This window comes from Sus scrofa, chromosome 4, assembly GCF_054392235.1.
Source record: "Sus scrofa isolate SSC_HxYL_T2T_F1_AM1 chromosome 4, Sscrofa_HxYL_maternal_Yorkshire_Landrace_v2.0, whole genome shotgun sequence".
Taxonomy (NCBI): domain Eukaryota; kingdom Metazoa; phylum Chordata; class Mammalia; order Artiodactyla; family Suidae; genus Sus; species Sus scrofa.
The window spans coordinates 27885660-27910616 of NC_139386.1; the positions used below are offsets into that span (position 1 = coordinate 27885660).

Here is a 24957-nt window from a genome sequence, read left to right on the forward strand (position 1 = left end):
ATCTATTCTTTTTTGTCTGTTATTAAAAATAAAAAAAGCAAATTTTTATGACTCCCAAATTTAATATTTATACATTAAGTAACACCTGAAAATAAAAATGTTAGCATTCAAACTATTGGGTCTATATACAGATCATCTAATTTCTTTTAATGAATTCTAGCAAAACCAGAATTACAGAATCTTGAATTTACTAGGTCACTGGATAGGACCCTGAAATCTTTAAGTATACAGGGATGTTTGTTGTAATATTACAAGAAGGAAAGACAATGGATTTCCATCTATGATGGATGACATTTAAAATCTCCGTGTCCTCCCAGCCTTCCAAATACACATGGCTCACAACATGAAAGGAAGGAATCAGAAAAGAAATAAAGACTAAGGGGGAAAATTGAGGCAGAATGACAGGCTCATTAAAATGTGCAGAAAGCATCTCAGGCTCCCTCGAGAAAGCTGTTATCATGAAATAATCACATTGATGAACACGGAAAGAGTGGACTCCGGCAGGGGCCTTCTATTGCACCCAAGAAGTTGGTGATTATATCCTGGAAATGTGACCCCATGAAAGCCTGGCTGCTTTGTTGCTTAATAGAGTTCACAGAAAATGCATGTCTCCAAAATGAGATTTTTCCCCTATTCACTGTGCAGCAAGGGCGTCTTGACAGGATGAGCAGGGGGCCATTTCTCCTAATCAAGGGAGGGGTGAAAACCCCTGGAGGCGGAAATTGTAAGCAATCAGGCTCAACTTTTGCAGGAAGAGCTTTTGCCTTCTGCGCATCTGTCAAGTAGTCATAAAAGAAGGGCTAAGGGAAGCTGCTAGAATTTGGTAGAAATAGGACAATAGGTCAGATGGACCAGTTTTTCTTCGCAATTACCCCATGTAGAAATGGCTTCTATCTCTGAGGCTATAAAACTATTCCTTTGCTGTTTAAGCAGCCTATCTATCTAGACTGCATAGCTCTTTAAATTGAAATTGTTGTTAGTGTTTCCATTTTCTCACTCTGCTGGTTCAAAAAGTCTCAAGTACACTTTAATCTGAAAACACAAACAAGGCTTTCTGAATTGTTGCACTGAATGAAATGTTTTCCTCTTGATGCAGCTGGACAGTGAGACAATGGAAAGGACAATGGCAGGCAGTGAAATGAAATAGTACAGTCCATGTGTGAGGGAGGCTCTTGGAAAACTTCTCTAATTCTGACTTTGAAAACAGAAACCACCATCCCAAATCCAACTGTTTTCTGGTTAAACATAATTTAATTTATATTTTTAAATGAAAAAGCATGGAGTTCCCATCGTGGTGCAGTGGTTAACGAATCCGACTAGGAACCATGCAGTTGCGGGTTCGGTCCCTGCCCTTGCTCAGTGGGTTAACGATCCGGCGTTGCCATGAGCTGTGGTGTAGGCCCCGCGTTGCTGTGGCTCTGGCGTAGGCCGGTGGCTGCAGCTCCGATTCAACCCCTAGCCTGGGAACCTCCATATGCTGCTGGAGTGGCCCAAGAAATGGCAAAAAAAAAAAAAAAAAAAAAAAAGAAAAAGCAAATAGCCAAAAAAAGCATACTCTATGATTCCTTTAAGATTTGCTAAATTATGCATTTGCTTATGTCCATATATATGAATGTAAATGCATTAAAAAGATCAGAAAAAGATTCTCTGGTATTAAGCCTGACTGCTTTTGGGATGGGGTCAGATGGAATGGAATAAGAGGCAGGAGTGAAGGGAGATTAACTCTTTAATCCTGAATATAGTTCATTGCTTGAAATATTCCCAAAAAAGGATATTCATGTATTACCTGTGAAAACTAATAAGTACTTTTTTAAAAAAAGGGAAAAATGTGGCTGATCCATGACTAAATTTGGGCATGGCTGTGAAATAAAATATTACCATAGACTCAAGGATTCTCCTATAACCAAGGGGAATTCTAAAATGAGTATTTCCCCCTCTTACAATGCTGGTAGGAATGTAAATTGGTATAGCCACTATGGAAAACAGTATAAAGGTTCCTTAAAAAACTAAAAATAGAACTACTATATTATCCTGCAGTCTCACTCCTGAAACTATATCTGGAGAAAACCATAATTCAAAAAGATACATGCAACCCAATGTTCACTGCAGCACTATTTACAATAGCCAAGATGTGGAAGCAACCCAAATGTCTATCAAAAGATGAATAAATAAAGATGTGGTATATTTCTACAATGGAATATTACTCAGCCATCAAAAAGAATGAAATAATGCCATTTGTGGCACCAGGGATGGACCTAGAGATTATCACACTAAGGAGGTAAGCCGGGTAAAAACAAATATCATATCACTTATATTTGGAATCTTAAAAAAAGTGATATAAATGAACTTATATATAAAACAGAAATAGACCCACATAGAAAACAAAGTTATGGTTTCCAAAGGGAAAAGCGTAGGGGGAAGAATAAATTGGAAGTTTGGGATTAACATATACATACTGCTATATATAAAATAGATAAACAACAAGGACTTACTACATAGGACAGGGAACTTTACTCAATATTTTGTAGTAACCTTTAAGAAAAAAGAATCTGAAAAACATAGATATATGTGTATATATAACTGAATCACCCTGCTGTGAACCTGAAACTAACATGACATTGTAAATGAACTATACACTTCATAAAAATTTTTTTTGATAATAAAAGGAATATTCCCACCAGGGAGGTTTGTCCCTATCCAAAGTTTCTCTGAGGTAAGGTCAGAGGTCCCTATGTACTTAAAGACTATGATATCTGTTTATTAAAAAAATCATGTTTTCTCTGGAATCTCCCAAAATGTCCCAAGGCAATATTACAAGAAATCTTCAAATGGTTCTTATGTAAATAAGGTATCAACCCCACAAAAATGTGATGATTTAAAACCAGCCTTGACAAGCTGGTTATGAAAAGAATTGGTACAATATCCCTGTTGTGGTAAACATGTTCTGTATTAATAAACCTAAGAAAACACTAACTTAAAATGTCATGATTCTTCATATCCAAATTTTACAACCTTGTACAGGTCCAAGAATGTTGAACAGTTCAGTACACACCCTGGGAATTGAGACACAGCAAACTTTCTAACATAAGACTAAAAAGCTGCCTAACGAATCTCATGTAACACTTGGAAATTCAAGCTAAGAAGCCAACTGAAAATGTTTTTGATTGTGGGTTTTCAGCCTGAAAATTAAGCTCCAGATTTACTGCACCCTGGGGTTGGTATCTTCCTACTGATGTTTTTGCTTTTTTGTTACAGGCCTGCTTCAGGCCAGCAACACAGTGTTGGGTGACAAGTGAGTCAGGAAATGTTCCTGACTAAAGCCAAATGTCTGTGCAGTGTTTTCACACAATCCTCTCACCAATTTTAAGGAGCAGATTCATACCACGCCACGTGCAGCTTCTAGGATAGAGGGCCAAATTGGCCCAAATGTCTAAAATCCTTTTATGTGAATCCATTATACTAATATCTGACAATTATGAACTAAGTCTCATTTAACATGCTTGGATGCTCTCACTTAAAGCCAATAATTACTGAAAAGAGTGAGCTGGATAAACTTGTTTCCCAGCACGTTGGTTGACAAGACACCCCACTGGTTATAATGCAACCCATCAGGCAGAGCTTTTTATATTTAATGTTGAAAAATTATCTTTTGTCAGTGGCAGATTGAGGATTTTCACTGTCAATCTCTCTTTCCACTCAGCTACATTTCCATTTCACAGAACATCTTGAATCTAGCTGAGGGAGGTCCCTAAAAATATAGAACAGAATAAATCCAAAAGGAAGATGGAGGTCTGACAAGAACCTCTCTGCTAGGTCAAGGGCAAGACAAATCTCCTTTTGGTGATGACTCTGAAAGCATGACTTCCAAAACCCTAAGGTGATGTATGCCTCTGCATCCAGGACAAGAAAATCAAGAGCAATGGAGTAGGGAGGACTTCACCTCCAGGGGAAGAACTGTGTCTGCACACTATCAGGGGTCACACTGCAAAAATATATAGAGTTTAAAGCAGCAAGGTACTGTTAGAGGTCATCTAATCTGGCCCATTGTGGAAATTTCCATCCAAATGGAAATTCAAACTCTGTGTGCGATTACTCTTCTTAATGGGTTGTTCACAGCCTCCCACAGAGGTGTCTGCCTTGGTGGGCAGCTGTCTCCCATATTCTTCGGCCTTTTATTTCCTACCCATTTTCTCCCCCAGCACAACATAACCCAGTTAATTTTGAACCATAAACCTCCTTGGCTAAAATATAAAATCACATAATCTCCCTTAAAAACATTTTAAATCATGACATTGTTTTAGGAGGAATAGGATAAAAAGTAATTTTAAATGACTCTTTCATTCTTCTGTGAGATGTTAACAAAGATTCCATTAGAAAGTTTATTATCATCATAAATGCAGAGTAAACCATGTAAAGATAAATTTTTATTTTTCCCTATTTATCAAGCTATAAACTGTGTCACTGAACACCTGAGAAAATGCGAAGTTCAAATTGTATTGTGGTATACACGCACACACATATATATGTACAGTTTGGTGAAAGAATGAATCGAACTAAAGATTGAATTTTAAATACTTGTTTCAACATCAAGAACACTGGTTACTTAGCACTGAGGATACAACAGTGGACAATATGCAGAGCCAGTCCTCACCCCCAGGGATTCTGATTCATTTGTTCAGAGATGAGATGGGAGAGATGGTATCTCACGAAATCCACTCAGGGGATCCATCGCACACCAGGCTGACACCACCCATAGTTGGTGCTTGTGTGGAAGCTTCACACCAAATGGACTGCAGATTTAAATTATTCACACAGAAGATATCTGCAATACCTATATATGCCAAGGAACTCACATGTAGAATAGGCAAAGAATTCTAATAGAAATTATAAAAAGAGACAAACCCCATTAGAAAATGTGCAAAATTCTAGGCAGGCTCTTCATAAAAGAGAATATCCAAACGGCCAATAAAAAGAGTCATCCCTCATTAGTCATCACAGGCATGCAAATTAAAACTCACTGTAATAATACCTCATACCTACCACAATGGCTACAATGAAGAAGCCAGACAATGCTGATTCCTGTTCTAGGATGAAGAGAAACTAGAGTTTTCATCTACTGTTGATGGGACAGTAATGAGGTGTATATTCTTTGGAAGACTGCTTGACAGCATTGGATAAAGCTGTCTGTATCTGTACCCTATAGCACTTCCTCCTCTATGAGTACACATCTTTCTCCATACACAGGAGTACATATCTTCACCATAAAATATATGGAAGAGTACTACTGTACTATTCATAATAGCCCCAAACTGGAAACAACCCCAAATTCCTCAGCAGTAAAAAGGACACATAAACTGAATTAGATCCATACATAGGAATACCACATAGCAATGAGAATGAACATACTATTACTACCTCCCAAAACATGTGTGAATTTCACAAGCCTAAAATGTTGAGCAGACATAAGACACAAAAAGAGTCTATCATTATGACCAATTTTATGAAATCCAAAAACAGGCCAAACAGCATCTACAGTGTCAGAAGTCAGGACTGTGGGAGAGAGTAACTGGGAGGGGGCAGAAGACAGACTTCTACAATGTTGGTAATATTTTTATTCTAATTTGGGTTCTTGTTAGATGGGTTTGTTCACTTTTTGGAAATTCACACAATCTTATATTTTTCTAAAGGCAGTCATACTTCAAAAACATTTTTAAAATTACCCCAATAGTAAAGACATGCATTCTGAAAACAGTACAACAGTGATAAAGGGAACAGAAGATGATGCAAAGAAAAAAATAATAATAACAGCAATCCCTTATTATTAGACAGTATTTTATAATTTACAAGCTATCTGCACACATGCTGTCCCATTCAATTCTCTCTTTAATTCACTGATCCATTCATTTATTCACCAAAATTTGGTATATCTCATATGCACCAGGGTCTGTGCCAGGGCAACACAAAGGTTAGGAAGGCATGGTTATTGGCCTCTAGGAGCTTACAGAACTGAAAATTTGAAGACAAGTCTGTAGTGAAGCAGCACCAGCAGATAATTGATTAAAAGTCTCCTACATACCAGGCACTGTACATTACCAGCTTTCTCTCGCATTTACCACCTTCAAGAAAATAAAAGATTCTCATAGCATGTTTATTTTTTCCTTTAGTATCTTATAAAGGAAAATACAATGAAATTTTTAGGGGAAAAAAAAGGAATTTGCTTCCAATGTCGGTGTCTAGAAGGGCATGTAAAGTTGTAAAGTACAAGCATGTGGATCTGCTGTGTTTAGTGATTTTACCAACTACATCCAAGGACCAGAGGAAATTAAGTTGGCTTACAGGTATAGGAATATACAAATTCCATTTAGATATTTGTTTAATTTGATTATTTCACAAGGGAACACCTAAGAGGGCCCGTGTACTGGTTTAAATGTATTTCCTGAAACCCAAGAATTTCAACTTTTAAAATAAAATACCAGTGTGAAAGAAATATGAGTAAGCCTTCAAAGCTTGACTGTGAAGATGATAAGGTGGCATAAGTATTTCCAAGAAAAGTTTAATCCTTCCATTTAATAGAATGCGGGTTTTTTAAATGAATCAATCTCCCATTACTTAAGGTCTAAGAATACATGTGGCGCCATTCACATCAGCTTGAGTGTTTCTTCCTTTGTTCCATGGTAACATTTGATTGATTTTACCCATGTTTAGTCTATTCTGAAAATATACCTGTTACTGTTGATTTACTCCAACACCATGAAAGAGAATGGCAGCCCATAAATTTCACATGAAATTGTCAGCTGTAACTAAACCATTCTCTCAACCTTTATAGTGTGATGATCCAGAGGCTGTATTCCAGGCACTGTGTTAGTCACAAAGCAGCTAAATAAAGACCTGGATTTAAATCCTTACTCTGCAATTGGCTATGTAACCATAGCCCAGTAACTTAACCTTGCTTAAGTATAATCATCCCTCTACATGGATAGTGTCTGGCTCATAGTGTTGACCTGAAGGTTAATTAAATGAGAAACTAGATGCAAAGAGTTATCAACGAATAATGTTGGCTTTTGTTAGTCCTTTAACATTTGAGATACTCACTGTCATACCTAATGTCTAGCATTTAGGGTAATCATTAGTTCAGCAGTGCTGTTCAACTTCAACTGATGCTGCCCATCAAAATTGCAAAATTTCTGAAAATACATATGCTGAGGCCCCACTTCAAGATTCTGATTCAGGCTCCGTGGGGGGCCCTTAGGGTCTGCATGTACTTTAGTTTCCTCAGCTAATTCTGAGGCACGGTCACAATTAAGAATACTTATCTAGGGGGAAATTAAACACTACTTCAAGATTCATGTGAGTATATGTTTCCTGTGTATACCATAAACAACACAGAGTTGGCTTTGGCTTTCTATGCCTCAGCTTCTATAGTCACAATGTGAGGAAACAGGAATAGTATTTTTGTTCAAAAGAAATAAAGTGTCAGAGCCAACCTGTAGCTAAAGATAATGAACATTCATCTAGAACCAGGAAAGTTAAGGTATATTCAGAGGAAGGGAACTAGGTGAGGTGATTAAACAGCAGTTATATTGGTTAGTCTATAATTCAAACACACAAATGAGTTAGAGGTCAAGATACTACAGTCAAAAAGCAAGAAGAAAAGGGAAATTCAATGCCTGCATGGAAGTTCAGAGCAAAAACATCAGGAAAATGAGAGATAAGAGGGCAAAAGATGATTTGAAGATACTCAAAGCTTGACGGCAAGGCAGATAGTCAAAAGCCCAGGTAGATTAGCAGGAACCAGGTGACCTACAAATAAGATGAACAGAACAGATACCAGGTACTAGGAAAAGGAGAGCTTGGGGAGTTCCCATTGTGGCTCAGTGAGTTACAAAACCAACTGGTATCCATGAGGATTCGGGTTTGATCCCTGCCCTTGCTTGGTGGGTTAAGGATCGGGCATTGCCATGAGCTGTGGTGTAGGTCACAGATAGGGCTCAGATCCTGCATTGCTGTAGCGGTGGCATAGGCCTCAGCTACAGTTTTGATTCGACCCCTAACTTCTTGAGAACTTCCGTATGCTGCCAGTGTGGCCCTAAAAGCAAAAAGAAAAAAAGAAGAAGAAGAAGAAGAAGAAGAGCTTGATTCTGGGGCAATCTTCAGTCCCTGAGCAGAATGGCACAAGATCTTTGATGAATATTGTTAGATAATGACAAAGATGCAAAATCTCAGAGAAATGACATTAACATTAAATATTACTAAAACAAATTTATATTTAAGAAACTCTTTTTAAAAAAAAGTAAGCTATAGATGTCTGACCCATATTTTAGGGATCTCTATCACCTAACAAATATTTTTTAAAAATCTCCTCCTGTTTTCATAATTCCTAGTGAAAGAATTATATGATCAGGCAGAGAAATAAATAGGAGAACTACTAAAAAAAAAAAGAAAGAAAGAAACTCTGACATGTGACAAAAATATGTCAGAGTAATGTGATTTAAAAAGAAAAATGGAAGGAGTTCCTGTTGTGGCTCAGCAGTTAACGAACCCAACTAGCATCCAGGAGGACATGGGTTCAATCAGTGGGTTAAAGATCTGGCATTGCCATGAGGTGTGGTGTAGGTCACAGACACAGCTTGGATCCTGCGTTGCTGTGGCTATGGCATAGGCCAGCAGCTAAAATTCCGATGGGACCCCTGGCCTGGAACCTCCATATGCTGTGGGTGTGGCCCTAAAAACACAAAAAGACAAAATAAATAAATAAATAAAAAAGAAAAATGGAACAATGAGAGTAATATCATTCATTCATTCATTCATTCATTCATTAAAATAACAATCACTGAAAGCCTTCAATTGTCAAGCCTGGTGCTAAGCACTAGGTATATCAGGACAAAAAAACAGTCTCCAAGGATCTTATTGTCTAGCAGGAGCAACAAAGATGGAATTATCACCATGTGGTATATTCAGCTCTATGTTATAGTCAATATTAGGGTGTCAGAGAAGGCTTCCCAATGTGAAGCTCCGAAGAACTCACAGGCATTAGTCAGGAAATAACATAATCCACTGTGGATGAACAGCATGTTCAAGAACAAGACGTTGATGAGGGCGCGGCATGTTTGAGGGTTTGGAAGTAATTCAGTATGGCTGGAGTATTCGCTGTGAGGTTAGAAGCCATGGATAATTGAGGCCAGAGGGATAGACAGGGGACCTCTAATGAAAGGTCTCTATTTGCACTTTACCCAAAATATAATTTTCTCTGACTTTAAGTCATTTCAAGTAATGAATCCAAAGATCTGCAGCAGAGAAGATGAAATGGAAAACCAAAAAACACATATGAATTCAGCCATGCAATTATCCATGTATAATCAAGTGAGAATTCTGGTTTAAAATAAACTGGCTTGGAGTTCCCATTGTGGCTCAGAGGAAATGTATCTGACTGGCATCCATGAGGATGCAGGTTTGATCTCTGGCCTTGCTCAGCGGGCTAAGGATCCGGCATTTCTGTGAGCTATGGTGTAGGTCACAGACGCGGCTTGGATCAGATGTTGCTGTGGCTGTGGCTGTTGTCAGCAACTACAGCTCCAATTCGACCCCTAGCCTGGGAAACTCCATATGCCGAGGGTGCGGCCCTAAAAAAGACAATAAATAAATTAAATAAATAAATAAATAAATAAAATAAACTGGCTTAGACCCAGTCCTGAAAATATAGAGGAACCCATTTTGAGACAGTCAGATACTGCTCTAAATGTTTACATCAAATTTATTCTGCCTGTTCCAGGATTTGATATTAAAAAATCATCTTCAGAAAGTTTATAAAGATCACACCCAGGGCTCTAGACAAATTAACTTTATTCCATACTAATTTTTAAAAATAAATATAAACCTTACAACGTCTTTGAAAATGAAGGATGAGTAGGATAAAGAGTTATTACATCAAAACAAGAACGAATGCAGAAGATTTAACTACAAAATGGTTAGAGGTTAGTGTCTTTTGACAACCATATCTTCTCATCTATTTGAAGATATGTCCATTCAGGGAACAGTCTCAGTTAAGACCATAAGGTAATTATTTAGGAAATTTATCCCCTTTTCTAGCCACATATTCACCTAATCCATTTTTTTTCTTATTCTTAGAATGCTAGGGAAAAAAAAAAAAAAAAACTACAATTGTGTGGTTTCAAAACACCACAAATTTAAGATCTGCAACTTCAGTTGGCTCCACGCCCCAACCAGCTTTTCTTAGCTCTTTTTCTCATCTCTCTCAACAGCTATGCCAAAGTTCCACCCTTCTGCCCAGATCTCTTACTCACTTGAAGCAAACTGCCTTACTCTTATTCACTGGATACAGGAACAGAGTATGAGAGATTATATACACATTGACCAAAGATGGTGAAATCAGTGGATATCCAAGGAAAACTCTCACATTTAAGGGGTAACTGGATGATAGAGAGCCCTTGGAGAAGACTGAAAAAAAGGCAGAAAATTAAGAGGCAACGAGAAATTTTAGTATTCCAAAGCCCAAACAGGATCAAAGGCCAATGAGCAATTGACTATGTTAAAGGCCAAAGGTTCCCCTGAAGTGGCACTATAATGATCATGACAAGTCATGACATTACTTCAAATAATTTCAATGCAGTGATGAGAATAGAAACCAGGTTCTTGTTGGCTGAACAGCAGATGAGAGAAACAAAGAGGCAAAAGCAAGTGCTTACTCCTCTCTCAAGAAGGTTATCTATGAAACAGAAAGATGTCATGACTGATTTCTCAGGACAGAGGACTAGAGGAGGGTTTCACTGTGGATAGAGCAATGGTGGTGATGGTAAGCAGAGGAGGTCAGGAGGCAGCAGAGTTGATGGTGAAGATGATAAGAGGTGAAAGGGTAGTGGCAGTGTTGGAGGTGATGAAAATGGTGCAGGTGGCAGAGGTAGCAAAGTTGATGGAAGACAGATGCTGGTGACAGTGAAGGTGGTGGTATAAGGGATCATGGAAGTGGTGGTGGTGGCGATAACTGAAATGGAAATCATAGTTTTAATAAATATAGAAAACACTTGAGCATGTTTATCTACTAAGGTAAAGAACCAGTAAGAGAGAGAATGAAGAAAAAAAGCATGGAGTTGGTCCAAAGGAAAACAGACAAGGGGGTTAAAGGACAGTGGAGGAACTAAATTGCAACACCATCTTCCATAGTTAAAATTCCTATAATGAACTACCTGAGGTCTCCAAATTCGTCACAGGCTTCCATGCCTCTCAGCCTTTGTATCGGAGCTATTCTCTTAGTTCACAACACCCTTCCCTCTCTCATCTTCTGCATACCCCTTCTATTTTTCTCTTCAAAATAGAATTCCGTATCTATCTCACTCAGGAAGGCTTTTCTAATCCCCTCCCTCAATTTCATAGGATACCTATTCTCTGGACTTCCATTATGTGCAGGCCTTCTCATATAATATTGTAATTGCTCTAATCTCCACCAGGATGTAGGATCCATGAAAGCAAATATCATATTTCATTAGATTTTCATTTATTCAATAAAATTAAAATACCACTACTACTACTACTAATAAAATCTGGTGAGCACTTACCATATGCCAAGCAGGGTGAACAAATTTCAACTCACCTCCTATTTTTGTAAATAAAGTTCGGCTGGAACACAGTCACGCTCATTCACTTTCATATTATCTATGGCTGCAAGTTAAATAGTTGAAACAGAAATTGTATGGTCCACAGATCCTGAGGTGTTTTACTATCTGATCCTCAATAGCAAAGGTTTGACCACCCCTGGTTTAACCAATGGAGATGTGATGCTGTATCAGCCCTGTCCTATAGGAGTCTATAATTCAGTTGGAGATATAGGCAATTATAGCACAAGGTAATAAGTATTTTAATAGTGGAAATTAAAGGTATCATGAAGACACATAAGAGAAACATTTAATCTAAAGTTTGGAAGATCAGGGATTTTGCATATCTAACGTCTAACACTGGTTAGCATATTAGTAATGGACCAGTTTTCTTTGGAAGGGAATAATCCACCTAGGACAAGAAAAACTCAAATACGATGCTAAAGAATATAGTTGAGACACCATTCCAAAAGACTACTGATATTTCTACCACAGGGAACTAAATTAAGATCTCATTTAATTATAATAACCAGTTCATTGTAAAGCTCAATTATCCAAATCTTTCAGACTCCATCTGCTGTTCCAAAGAGTTAAGACTCCAGCTGCAGTCTCCCCAGCAATAAATAGAAACTCTGGTTCAGGTGCCAGGCTGGAAAGGCTAACTCTAACACTCGCTGACAGCTGGGAGAACTACATAATCTTCATGTTGTTCTTTGGATTTTTTTTCAGAAGATTTTATTGTGATTTTTCAAAGCCTAGCCTAAACATGACCTTAATAGCCTCTTGGTCTCTCTTCATTTTATACAAACATATACTCACATACATTCATTTAAAAATGCAGGAAAATTTAGAATAATGGTTACCTCAGAGAATGGGATAGAAGTAATTTTTATTTTTCTGGGGTTTTTGCACTTAGGTATTTTCTAAATGTTCTATAATGTATTATTTAGTGATCAGAAAATGGTATTATTTTTTAAAACAGTATATATAGCATTTTCCTTTTAATTAAAAGTTACATAAGAAGAATGTACACACAAATGTTATTAGTATGTATCTTTGAGTGAGAGATTATGAATAGTTTTTCCTTTCTTGTTGTTTTTCTCTATTTTTAAATTTTCTATAATATGCTTGTACATTTTTACTGTAAAAAATAAAATAGAGAAGTTCCCGTTGTGGCTCAGTAGGTTAAGAACCCAATATAGTGCCCTTGAGGATGCAGGTTCAATCCCTAGCCTTGCTCAGTGGGTTAAGGATCTGGCATTGCCACAACCTATGGCGTAGATCACAGATGTGGCTCAGATCCAGTGCTGTTGTGGCTGTGGCATGGGCCTGCAGCTGCCTGTGCCACAGCTGCAGCCCCCAGCCCGGGAACCTCCCTATGAGCAGGCATGGCCGTAAAAAGGAAAAAAAAAAAAGAAAAAAGAAATAATAAAACATAAAATAGAACTACAAGGAAAATCCTACATTAGACTAATAGAAATTATTCTCCAAAGGCTGAACATTAAATCACTGTGAAACCTGAGTATTTGGGGGCATTAGAGGGACTTTTATTTCAGACTTCACCTTAAGAAAGACTATCCCTGAAATCAGTAACCTGTGGCTTCATTGAACAACTTCCTTTGGAGCATTATAACAGCTCCTCCCAGAATACTAAAGATTATTGAAAAACCAATGAACAGTAAATTTTCTAAAACACACCAAAAGTAAAAGATAAGCAAAAATAGGCTCTGAAGATAATTCTGATGAGAAAATCTAAACTGAATGATGGCTCTACACAGCTATCTTAAATATTAGAAATATAAGGCCATTATCATCTAAGTTTAACTCAGAAGTTGGAGTTATTCGAACACATAACGAACGCACTGATGAAAACACATTTCTACAGAGAAGAGGTTAGTGCCTTCTCAAGATAAAAGTTAGTGAAATGGATTTGAGGCACACATTTGGTCCCTAATAAAAGGAACAGCAGTGTGTTCTTGAACACCTTCATTTTAAAATGGCAGATAGGATGAAGCCTCCAAATAAGAAAAGATTTCCTGCACCCTTTGACAAGATACTGTTGCTATGCTGATGGTCTGCTCATCTATAGCTGTGCATCTTCCGATGGCTTTAGTTTGTGGGGACAAGCTACGACATGTTTGAATTACCTTGCTTACACAGCAACGTGACCAAAGAAAACCTTTCTTTTAAGAACATATCCATTTTCCTAAACCTCTCTGGCTTAGAAGCTGTCTCTGTGATGAGGACTCTAAAAAAAAATGTTTTATTATAGTCGATTTACAATGTTGTGCCAATTTCTGCTGTACAGCAAAGTGACTCAGTTATATATACATTCTTTTTTTATATTATTTTCCATCATGGTCTGTCCCGGGAGATTGGCTATAGTTTCCTGTGCTATACAGTAGGACCTTGTTGTTTACCCATTCTAAATGTAATAATTTGCATTTACTAACCCCAAACTCCCAGTCCTTCCCACTCCCACTCCCCCCCACCTTGGCAACCACAAGTTTGCTCTTTATGTCTGTGAAGACTAAAATGTTTATCTCCAGCCTCTGAGTTTCAGACTTCCACTCCAAAGCTCCATTTGGATGCCTGATTATTATTTGACACTCCACCTGACCAAAACAAAACTAATCATTTCTCCTATTCCCATCCAACCACCACAATCACATTTTGCTACATCAAAATAAATTGTACCCCATCCACCCAGTTATTCAGACCAAAAACCTTGGCATCATCACCTATTTTAACTTCTCTAAAATACTTATCAATACTGAAATGATGTTTGTTCACATATCTTTTATCAGATTTGATTAGATTTTCTATGAGGAAAGGGAAAGCTACTAGTATGTTTGAGTTGAGTGACAAAAGTTGACCACATCCACTCCCCGACCATTCTGCCATAGCATCTAATATTTCTCCCATTTGACTATTCCTTCAAATAAAGCCATTGCCTCCAGAGAGCCCTAGCCTAGCCATTGCCTTCAGAAAAGCCCCAGCCATTGCCTCCAGAATTCCTATTCTGAAAATAGGAATACAGAATAATCAGAAACATGGGCTCAAATTCTCACTCAAATTCTCATTTACTAGCTTAGTTATTGTAAACAAGTCAAGGACCTCCTTCTCTACTTCTTCTTAAGGAAAGTATGACTTCTTAAGGAAAATGTCATAATTAAATTGGACGATATAAATTGATGCCTGGCATATAATACACACTCAGCAAATGATAACTTAAAGGAGTAGCATGTCAATTTAATCAATCTTTAACAAACAAGCTTTAAGGAAATGAAAAGAAGGAAAAACAAAATAGGTCTCAAATATGGTACCGAGTAAATGCTGTTGAATGAATAAATAAATGATAGATAGGTACCAGCTCTACATAGTTTGCTAAAAGCACTGAAGAACTAAACTCCAAATATTCTTACCATAAGACAATTACAGTTTAGCCCCAGAAAAGAAAGCTGGCATTTCTTTGCAATCACTTTAACTGAATCTGCTTTCCTTTAACTCTGCATTTCTTAAAGGACCACATGGCTTTTGGGCACCATCTGAGCCTTCTCAACTTGTGAGCTGGTTATTTAACATTATTCTCAAGGCTAGAGAAACCAAATAAGAATTTTCTCTAGTCTAATTCAAATCTAGAATCTAGGAAGAAAAAAAGTAGGTAAAAGAGAAAGATTTTTTTTAACCAAGAACTGGGGAAGGATGATTGATGCAACATCTCAAAGGCTAGATTAGATAATCTTTTAAAGTAACTTTGATCTCTAAGGTTCTACAAACCTCTTGGTTTAAACCTTCCTTCTAAAATGAATTCTACAACGATTTCTATAATTACACTGTATTCTTGCAACATGTCCAGCTAAATTTGGGTTCAGTGGTTTCTGCTTTGATTTTCCTCCAGATATATTTATAGTACTCTTAACTGTAGAAGCTTATCTTATATTAGGAAGATGCATTGTGGAGGACATATATTGACCATGAGTAAGAAACTAAGCTCCTGGAGACAGTGCCCCCCACCTACTCCCCTGTTTGTTCCACAGCACCCAGCGCTGTACCCTCTCTGATAAAAACAATTCCTAATAAGATTTTCCCCTCTCCTCTTCCCATATCCTGGTACACATAACACTTCTCACTCAATAATCTCCACATCAGTGCCTTACTACCCTTCACTCTTCCCCACTTTACCACTCCACCTCAAATGCGCACACACACACACACACACACACACACACACCCCAAGTGCTTTCAAGGCTTCAGAATAAAAACAGGATGACATTTCCTTCCAAATAGGTGGGAATCCTGTTTTTAAGGAAGCTGTAAAGTTGCAAGGGTGTGAGGCTGGTCACCATTTCCATGGCACTCTAACATCCACTTTCTTTTTTGGCTTCACCAGTCTTCTTAAAAAGTAGGAGGGATTCAAAGGAAATAACCTAGGAATATATGACACAGAAGGCCTGGAATCTTGAATTATGGAGAGAAGGAAGAGAAAAAAATGAATTCCCAAGACACAGTCCCAAGAGACTGTGAACCAAGCTAGTGAAGGAAATGCTGATGCATAAAAAGAAGTTCAGATAAGAAGCCAAAGGGGTAGATTTATCTTTGTTAAAGGTCAAGGAAGGCTTCAACTCACTGGTTTCACCTGGAATGCAGGTGAAGAGGCAGGATACAAGGCACAGAGTAAGTAGGATCTAGAAATGTCAAGGTTTGGCAAAGGAATTATTGTTGCGAGGGGGTTCCATAGTGTTGTAAATCTGCATTTTTATTTGTTTATTTTTTTTTTTTTTTTATGGATGAAAGGGTTTCCAAGACTTAGAAGACACCAGAGAGGAGAAATCTTAGAGTCTGAGCCTTATGATCAGAAAGAAGTAACAACCAGAGGAAAATAGGCTGGGACAACAGAATAAAATGTTTCATACATTTAAAATGTGCCAAATTAAGTAATGTGAGACTGGTGGGTTTCAACCGTAAAAATTTTGCACTGCAAAGTTCTCGCACACATAAAGAGCAATCTGTTGTACTTGAAGCTGACTGTATGTGTATGGGCTGAGCTCTTGTGAATGTGGCGAGATTAGGAGCCATGGCAAGATTAGGAGCCGTAGCAAGATGGGGAGCCATGGCAAGGTGGGTCTTCTGTACAAAAAGCTCCTTTTAGGGGTAAAAACAAAGATTTACCTAAGACCAAGCAAATAACATAATAAGAAACTCACCTGGAAGAGCCTTTAGCCTGACTGTGGTGGCTGCCCTTTGACCCTTAACTATGGCTGGCCAGACCGATGCCTCTAGTTCCATCTTGAAGCTCTTTAGTAAAGCTGAAAGTTCTTGATGGGGCTACCTGGGGCTCTCGGCAATTCTGAGGGAAGAAAAGTATCTTCCCGCAAATTTCTTCAAAGACCTACCTTCCCAGGAAAGCAGGTAATGGGGCTGATGAATTAGTTTTGCATTTGGACTCACAAATTCCAACGGTTTCCTTCCCAATGATGAGGTTTCCTTCAGCCTTACCTAAAATCAATGCAAAGTATATCTATATTGCACTTGCTATTAAAGAAATCTGGGGTAGTTTACTTTGGTTTTTAAGCCCAATTTCTATCATCTCCTGAGAGTTAGAAAGTGAGTGGCTACGTTTTTCCCCCGGGACCAAGAAATTCAGAGACACCTTGTTTAGAGGAGGCGCCCAAGGTCACTGGAGAAATTGGGAAGAGCTTGTGGCTGCAGTTAAGCCTTCGCCCTGAGTTTTGGGCAGTGTTTCCTTAGCCGCTTCAGGTTGTGGTCAGGAGAGGAATTTTCCCAGGAAGAGGCTGTCCTAAGGGGCACCTCAAGTCCACGCTGCGGTTTTCAGCGTTCGCATCTCCCGTGCGGGGACAGAGTATTGGTTAACTCAGGTGAGTGAATACCACGAGGCGGATTCCAGCCTCGGGGACCCCAGGGATCCGCGCGGGCGTGAGGAGGTCGGTAGTGCAACGCAGACCTTCCGCTCTTAGCCCGGGCTCCCTCCACCGGCGGGAACAGAGCCTCTGCAGTGCGCCGCCCCCACCCTGAGTGGCTACGGGAGCCGGTGCGGAGCCTGCAGCGCCGGCGGCTGTGGCCCTGGAGACTAGGACTGAGCTTGAGGGTCGCGAGTCCCCGGAGCAGGACCTCACCTACGGGCCCTTTGATTCCCGCCCTTCTCCCGACTCGGTTCGCAGCCCTGGCCGCGGCCTGGCGGCTGCAGAGGCCAAAGGCCCTCAGCCAAGACCTGAGAGCTCGGGAGACGAAGGCACCACGTGTCCGGTCCGGGCTGGCGCGGGCGGAGCGGGCCAGGCCCAGCTCCCCGAACCTGAGCGCACAGCAGCGGCGCCGCCGGGTCTCGTCCGCCCCCGGCGCTGGGCCAGCGGAGCCCGGACCTCCCGGGCTCGCGTGGATGCCTCCTCCTGGACGGCGCGATGGGGCACTTCTGGGAGAGAAAGGGTAAGAGCGAGCGCCCTTGCGGGCTCTGCAGGCAGTGCCCACCGGCGAGGGAGGGCGACTGAGACTCTCTGGTCCAATGAGCGCCGAGATAGGCCCGAGGCGGGCGAGGAAGAGGTGGGAAAAGGGTGGGGGCGGTGAATAGCGGGAGTGGGGGGTGCAAGGGGGACTGTGAGCGCTATCTAGGGTGCTCCGGGGTCCCAAGAAAAAGGTTGTGGAAAATGGGCTCTCTCAGCAGAGGGAAACTGGTGGGGCTGAGGGTAGTGTCTGTGTGATTATCATTGAGATGGTTAGGCTGGACTCCTAGTTGCAACAGGAAAGATTGACCAGGCCGTTGGTTTGGGGTCTCCTTTTAGGAATTGTCCTCAGGAGTGGGGCTTGGAAATGGTGCCTTTTGATAAAGAAGGTTCAGTAAAGAATTGATAGTATCCAGATAGAAAGTCTCAGTAGGGTTCTCTAAAGACGTGGATGGTCCAGCGGTCCCAGAGAACACTTTTCAACTTTCTGCTTCCTTGGGTATTTTTCATCAGATTATTTGAAACGGGAGGGAACACCCGTTTTTCATCAACATGTTGGAAGGCCTCAGTTTAGGAGCTCAAAACATCCTCATTCTGGGTGGCATCCTTATGCTGGGTGAATTTAAAATAGGGGTGGATTGTGGAGAGGAGGAGACCTCCAAGGTGAAATTGCTGCGTGGGAAGAGATTCTTAAAGCTTTAAGTGGAAGGAGTTGTTTGAAGTAAACTGCTTTCCTGTTGTTTTTCTCTTATTCTTCAGTGTTGAGCAAGTAGTGACATTAAGGAGAGCAGGAAACTCCATTGCTAGGTTCCTGGAAGGTCCTCTGGTTCTGACCCCCCATCTTGGGCAGCAGAAGCAAAGACCAGTGTCAGTGTCTGAATCTTCCTTCTCAGAAAAGGGCCAAAATTTAAACTCTGCAGTTCCGAATCTTCAACTTAAGGTTTCTGCTGCAGCACTGCCAGATCAGATACTTGGCCAGGCACACATCAGAGATGTTTGCTTCTTCCTCCTCAAAAGGTGTTCTTGGGGACAAAGAAAGTCAGATAATCACAGTGCCAAGTTTCTCCACCTACACATTTGGCAGAATAGCAGCAACTGTCCTCTTGAGAGACAGGTCCAAGTAAAATCATATTTTTTACTTGCTTTAAATTTTAGAGCATCTTACCATAATGCAACTCTTGGTTTCTTAAGTTATGTTATAATGACACTATTTTAATGCGGAATACATTTCAAGCACACTGTTTATTCCTTGTTGATCTTTACTTATTTAAATCAAATTGTATTAACTTGGTCTCCATGAGGTCATCTTTAAAGTGGTATCATAACTGACAAATCATCATATGGGTTCTTAAATGCTGGTGCCATTAAAAAAAAAAAATCCAAATCTTCAGTTTTATAGATGACCTAATAAGGCTAACAGAGAGTGAGTAGTCCAGGAGCAGAATTAGCCAGTGGCAAATGTAGAACCAGCACTCTCCTAACACCCAGTCCTGTGGTTTTTCCCACATTTTAGTAAAAGTGTGTAAGAGATAAGCATAAAAGAGTAATCTTACAATTGGCTTGATTGGCAGGGCTTACAGATGGGGTTGAAAGGATCTGTGACTATAAAAGGGTAACATGTGGGAGATCTTTGTGATGATAGAAAGGCTGTGTATCTCGATTGTGATGACAGTTATATAAATCTATATATGGGATAAAAAGACATAGAGCTATACAGACACATTGAGCTAATGTCAGTCTCCTACTTTTGATGTTCTATTACAGGTATGTAAGATATAATCAGTGGGGGAACCTGTGTAAAAGGCATATGGGATTTCTCTGTACTATCTTTACAACTTACTATAAAATTTATCATTATTTCAAAATAAAAAGTTTTTTAAGTCATTTTGTAAGTACCTCAAATTCCAAAGCATCCTTCTCCATAGGAGAAGACACCATTTCCAGAACTTTAGTTACTCTAGTATCCTTATCATCTCTAAATAGAAATTGCAATAGTCTTTATTTACTATTATAATTTAAAATGAGACATTTTTAATTTTTTTCAAAATTTTTAAAATTTACAGCTGCATCTGTAACATATGGAAGTTTCTAGGCCAGGGATTGAATCTAAGCTGCAGCTGCAACCTACACCTTAGCTGCAGCAACACAAGATCCTTTTAACCCTTTGCTCTGGGCCAGGGATTGAACCACCTCCACAGCAATGTGAGCTGCTGCAGTCAGGTTCTTAACCTACTGTGCCACAGTGGGAACTCTGACATGCTTTTTTTTTTTTTTTTAACTTAGCCTTGATCTAAGGAATAAAATTTGTGAAATACCAGGTTTAGATATTAGTTACATTTTTCAAGACATGTTAAAAATAAAAAATATAATTTTAAAAGAGACTTATCCACCTAAAATTATCACAACCTTGGGAATGCTGTACAAAGGCAAGGCTTTGGGAGGTGCTCAAGGCAGTGGTGAGGGAAGCAAGCCCAGTCCTACAGAGAAGCTTGTGATCAGTGGTGCGATGAGAGAGAGAATTAGGTCACCCACATCCTAGTAGCCATTTGAGAAATGACTTATCATTCCTTCTAAAATTTTTTTTTCATTAAGCTTTTTAAATTATAAAATATTCCTAAAATTACTTCAATTCTTTATTAGAGTGGAGCATCTCAGCAAGTATATTTAGCTTTAGAGAAGCTAGAAGTTATATTTGGTTTTTATATGTATAATTTATGATAATAATTACTCATCTCCCAGGCTTAATCACCAAGTCATCTGTATGTGAGCTTTTTCTGTCTCTCTTTTCAGAGCATGTTAACTCATTCTGCTTAAACTAAATGACCTTTGGTTTGCTGTAGAAACCCCTTTGAAAAAATACCGTGGGTGAGAAAACCTTGGCCTTCTAAAAGTGAATTTTTTTTAACTCTCTGAACAAAAGATAGGTAGATAAGAATGGAAGGATCATAACAGCATTATTATAATGCATTCCTAAAAAATGCTGATCGTGCCTCTGCTGGTTCTAAAATGAACTTTTATGACCATCAAGCTTCGGTGAGAATGTTCATTCATCAGAAAGGAAAACATTTTTCTATAACAATATGTGGTTTGCAAAAGCATCATTCAGGGCCATTTTTTTTTTAAGTTAGACAATGTATTTTCAAGCATTAAGATGATCTGTTACCTTGTTCTTAACCTAGCTTCTCAAGAAACTTAGGCGTGTCTCTCGGACAACTGAAAAATATCTTACTAAATATTACCAGCCAGCAGATCCAGATTTGAAGGAAAAGAATATTGATTCTTTGACTGACTGAATCAATATAAGAAGAGATAAACTCAGTCACAGCCTAAATCCTGCTGTTATTTCTGACTCTTCATTTTTTTTAAATTTAGATTATCTACAAAATCAAATGGGATTATTTTTGAAAATATGGTAATTTTTAAAAATTGTTTTTTCTTAACCATTCACCAAATAGATAGAAAAGCCAAAAATTGTCTTAGAATAGACTCATTCATAGGTTTATACTTTACTGTTTGCAACTCATTTTCGAATTACAGTTTCACACACAGCATGATGGGATTTAAGAACAAAGACAAGGTGTTTTTCCTTAGGAAGAGTGATACTGATGTTGGAACAACTACTGTCAGGTGCAGATGATTTCATCCTCTTCTCTAATGTGTTTAGTTTGTGAAACGATGATCAAAGATAAGGTAGGACATATAGGCTGCTGAGTTACCAGAGTATTTAAAATATCAGTGCATGTGAAGTACGACCTTATATCCCAGGCTACACCATTGACACAGTATTCCATCTTGTTAGCATTTTGCCCTAGTAGAATAGCAGGTGCATAATAAACATTTTAGAAAGAAAATTTAAATGAATGAATAAATGTATTAGCTAACATTTGTCACAGTGTCATGCGCTTTTTGCCCAAAGTTATTTCATGTCCTATGCCAAATGTGGAGGAAACCACCGAAAGGAAGTTAACACACTTAAGAAGACACATTCATAAAGTGCCCATATAACGTAATGACATAGCAAACATAGTCTGTAAAGTCCATGAGAGCAGAGATTTTCATTCCTGTTGAACTCCCAGCACCTAAAACAGTGATTGGCAATAGTAGGTGTTTTGTTTTTTGTTTTTTGTTTTTTTTTAACAGGCATGTCTTATTTTGTTTTGTTTTGTTTTTTGGCAATAATAAGTTTTTAATAAAGGTTTTCAAATGAATGAGTGAATTAAAGAAGTTGTGTATATACACATATGTGTATTCACATTTATGAGAAAATATTAACATTAAGTTTAAAATTCAGCTCCAGGTTATTTTTCCATATGGTCTTTTGAATTGTGACTAAGATGAGTACTTCTAGTGTAAAGTCAGCCCATGCCATCGTGGGGAAGATTCAACTTTCCTTTATTGAGATTAAATTTGAACTCATCTAATTGTAATGTCTGTACTATCACCTAATCAGATATTCTCAGTAATGATGTGTGCAGCCTTTTCAGAGGCCTTGCCAAGGTCCATATGCTTTGCCACATGTCCCAAGCTGGCAGCTTATGGACCAGGTTCATTCTACAGATGTATTTTGGTTTTGTTTTAAAATCAGGGGACTCTTCATTGATAAAAATTGGCAGTTAAATTTTTTAAATCATGACAATTCACATAAAAATCCAAGATTTCTGGCCTCCCTAGAAAAATAATGTCATTGACCTGAGCAGTGGAAGCTGGGGCACAGCGTCCTTCCTTTATTCACAGTGCCCGTTACCTGTTCCATTTAATGGTACTCTGGGCCACTTAGCTCGTTTGTGTTAATTGCCTGGTCTAAGTAAACTTCTGAATCCGTGACTTCCTGTCCTAAACATTTCTGAGATTTGCTAGCCTTAATCCTCTCTGTAGGAAAAACAAACAACAACAAAAACTAGGCTTGCTGAGTTGTTCTTTGGAAACCAAGCTGATTTCTATACCAATTTGTTTCTTTTCCAAATGCTCATAAGCCATCTTTGTATTCATTTGTTTCAGAATATTGCCTAATATTTTATTTTCATCTTACCAGAGTTTTAGAGATGGTTCATTCTCTCTGATTTTTGGAAATCAAAATTATATACTTAATTTCTCTATTTCTCTCCTCTTGGCTTCTCTCCCAATCTCCAGAATCTTCAGCAACATTAACAATATTACCATAATCCTAAAGGGTGAGATTATAAAACCCAGGACATAACTTGTTAAATGAACTAAATGCCTTGAAAGAAGCTAGTGGCATTAATTAGCCTGAGCTTTAGCTTCCTCTACAAAATTTTATTCTATGCTTTTTAGTTTGGAGCTCTAAAATGAGCTAGAGAAGCAAGAGTGACCGCCAACTTTTGTCTTCTTTTAGTCATCCATCCATCAATATTAAATGAATTGCAGCAAATAGTGAGTATATACTTTTCTTTCTCTTCTCCCTTCAAACATAATTAAAGTGAATAGTTTTCTCATTCATAGTATTTTTGCAAGTCATCATTCAAAATTAGATTCTAGTCTTCCTGATACCATGCACCAAAGTTTTGCTGCATCAAGTATTCTCGGGTGCAAATTCTTGGATTTTTCCATTTTTCATGTAATAATAATATTATGTATTATCATAATATATAGCTCAGATTTTAAATTGATTAAACACCAGTATTTTGTCCACCATCGTCATGGTGATGATGTAAGGGAGAGATTACAAAATAAGGATATCCTGAGTGATCCTCTGAGTTGACTCTGTAAGATGAATATAGGAAGGAAAGAAAGTGACAAGTTATCTAATTCTCTGAACTATGAATAAAATATGAACTTTCTCTCAGAAGTGTACATATTTTCTTATTCCCTAAAGAAAACTGCAAACCTTAGCTGCCCCAACCACAGAGAGTTACCTGAGTTTAAAACCATAAAAATCAATTTAAGTTCGACTTACTGAGTATTTCCTTCCCGTGGGCAGAGCTGACATCTTTTGTAGAACAAATGAAGAATGGGGTGGAAGATAATATTAACCTGTTCTCTTGCTTCTTCCTTGGTTTAACCTGTGCCCAGGGAAACTCAATGCATAATTTCATCAATTTCACACCATTAATATGCACTAAATTAACTTTAAAAGGTATGGTATAATAGTCAAGTGAGTAGGAGCCATTAAACCTAATGACACTTAAATGCATTTATCACAGTGGTGTCTTAAAAGGGCCATTATGTTTTTCCATAAGATAGAAGGGGTTTGAAAGTATAAACTTTATATTATCCAGCTCAACATTCTAAAGTATTCATTTGTCTTTAAAACATTTTAAAATGGAAGGTGGCTACCATAAAATTATTTCTTTTTTGCTTTTTTAAGGCTGCACCCATGGCATATGGAAGTTCCCATGGCCTAGGGGTCGAATCAGAGCCATAGCTGCTGGCCTATGCCACAGCCACAACAATGCCAGATCCTAGCTGCATTTGCTATGCCACAGCTCACAGCAATGTTGAATTCTTAACCCACTGAGTGAGGCCAGGGATCGAGCCTGTGTCCTCAGGGGTACTAGTCAGATTCATTTCTGCTGAGCCACAATGGGAAATCCCCATAAAGTTATTTCTTATGTTTCAACCTTAAGGGAAATATGCCCTATATCTCTCCTAAGGCTGAATGCTTTGAGTGCTTTGTCCATGGTGCTGAAACTCGCTCTACCTTTGTGTCCCACCACAAGGTCAGATAAAGGGAGGGGAGAGAAAGAGTTGATATTTCTTCCCGTTAATGGCTTAAAGAATACAAATATTGACTTAGAAATGAACTCATTTTTCAACTTCATAATCAGATTCGCAGGAAAGCTTGTATTTTGTGGTGTACAAAGTAGAGGTTGAATTGGCAAATATTTGTTTTTAAACTATTTGAGGTATAGCTTGGGCATTTTTTATTATTTGCC

At 38.6% G+C, this 24957-nt stretch overlaps 1 protein-coding gene and 1 pseudogene across 2 annotated transcripts in view; both read right to left on the minus strand.

Moving 5' to 3' along the window:
- The window catches only part of LOC146403735 (nonsense-mediated mRNA decay factor SMG5 pseudogene), an 80517-nt pseudogene extending 63566 nt beyond the window's left edge, over positions 1-16951 (minus strand). Inside the window, exon 1 of the transcript XR_014842993.1 lies at positions 16814-16951. The product of XR_014842993.1 is annotated as a nonsense-mediated mRNA decay factor SMG5 pseudogene (transcript). The remainder of the gene's footprint in view (positions 1-16813) is intronic.
- LOC110260475 (uncharacterized) overlaps positions 1-24957 on the minus strand; it is a 473671-nt gene that overhangs the window by 432936 nt on the left and 15778 nt on the right. The window contains exons 3-4 of the mRNA XM_085020959.1: positions 17744-18229; positions 17003-17105 (exon numbers count right to left, since the gene is read on the minus strand). Of these exons, the coding sequence (XP_084877085.1) occupies positions 17003-17105; positions 17744-18229 (589 nt within the window). The remainder of the gene's footprint in view (positions 1-17002; positions 17106-17743; positions 18230-24957) is intronic.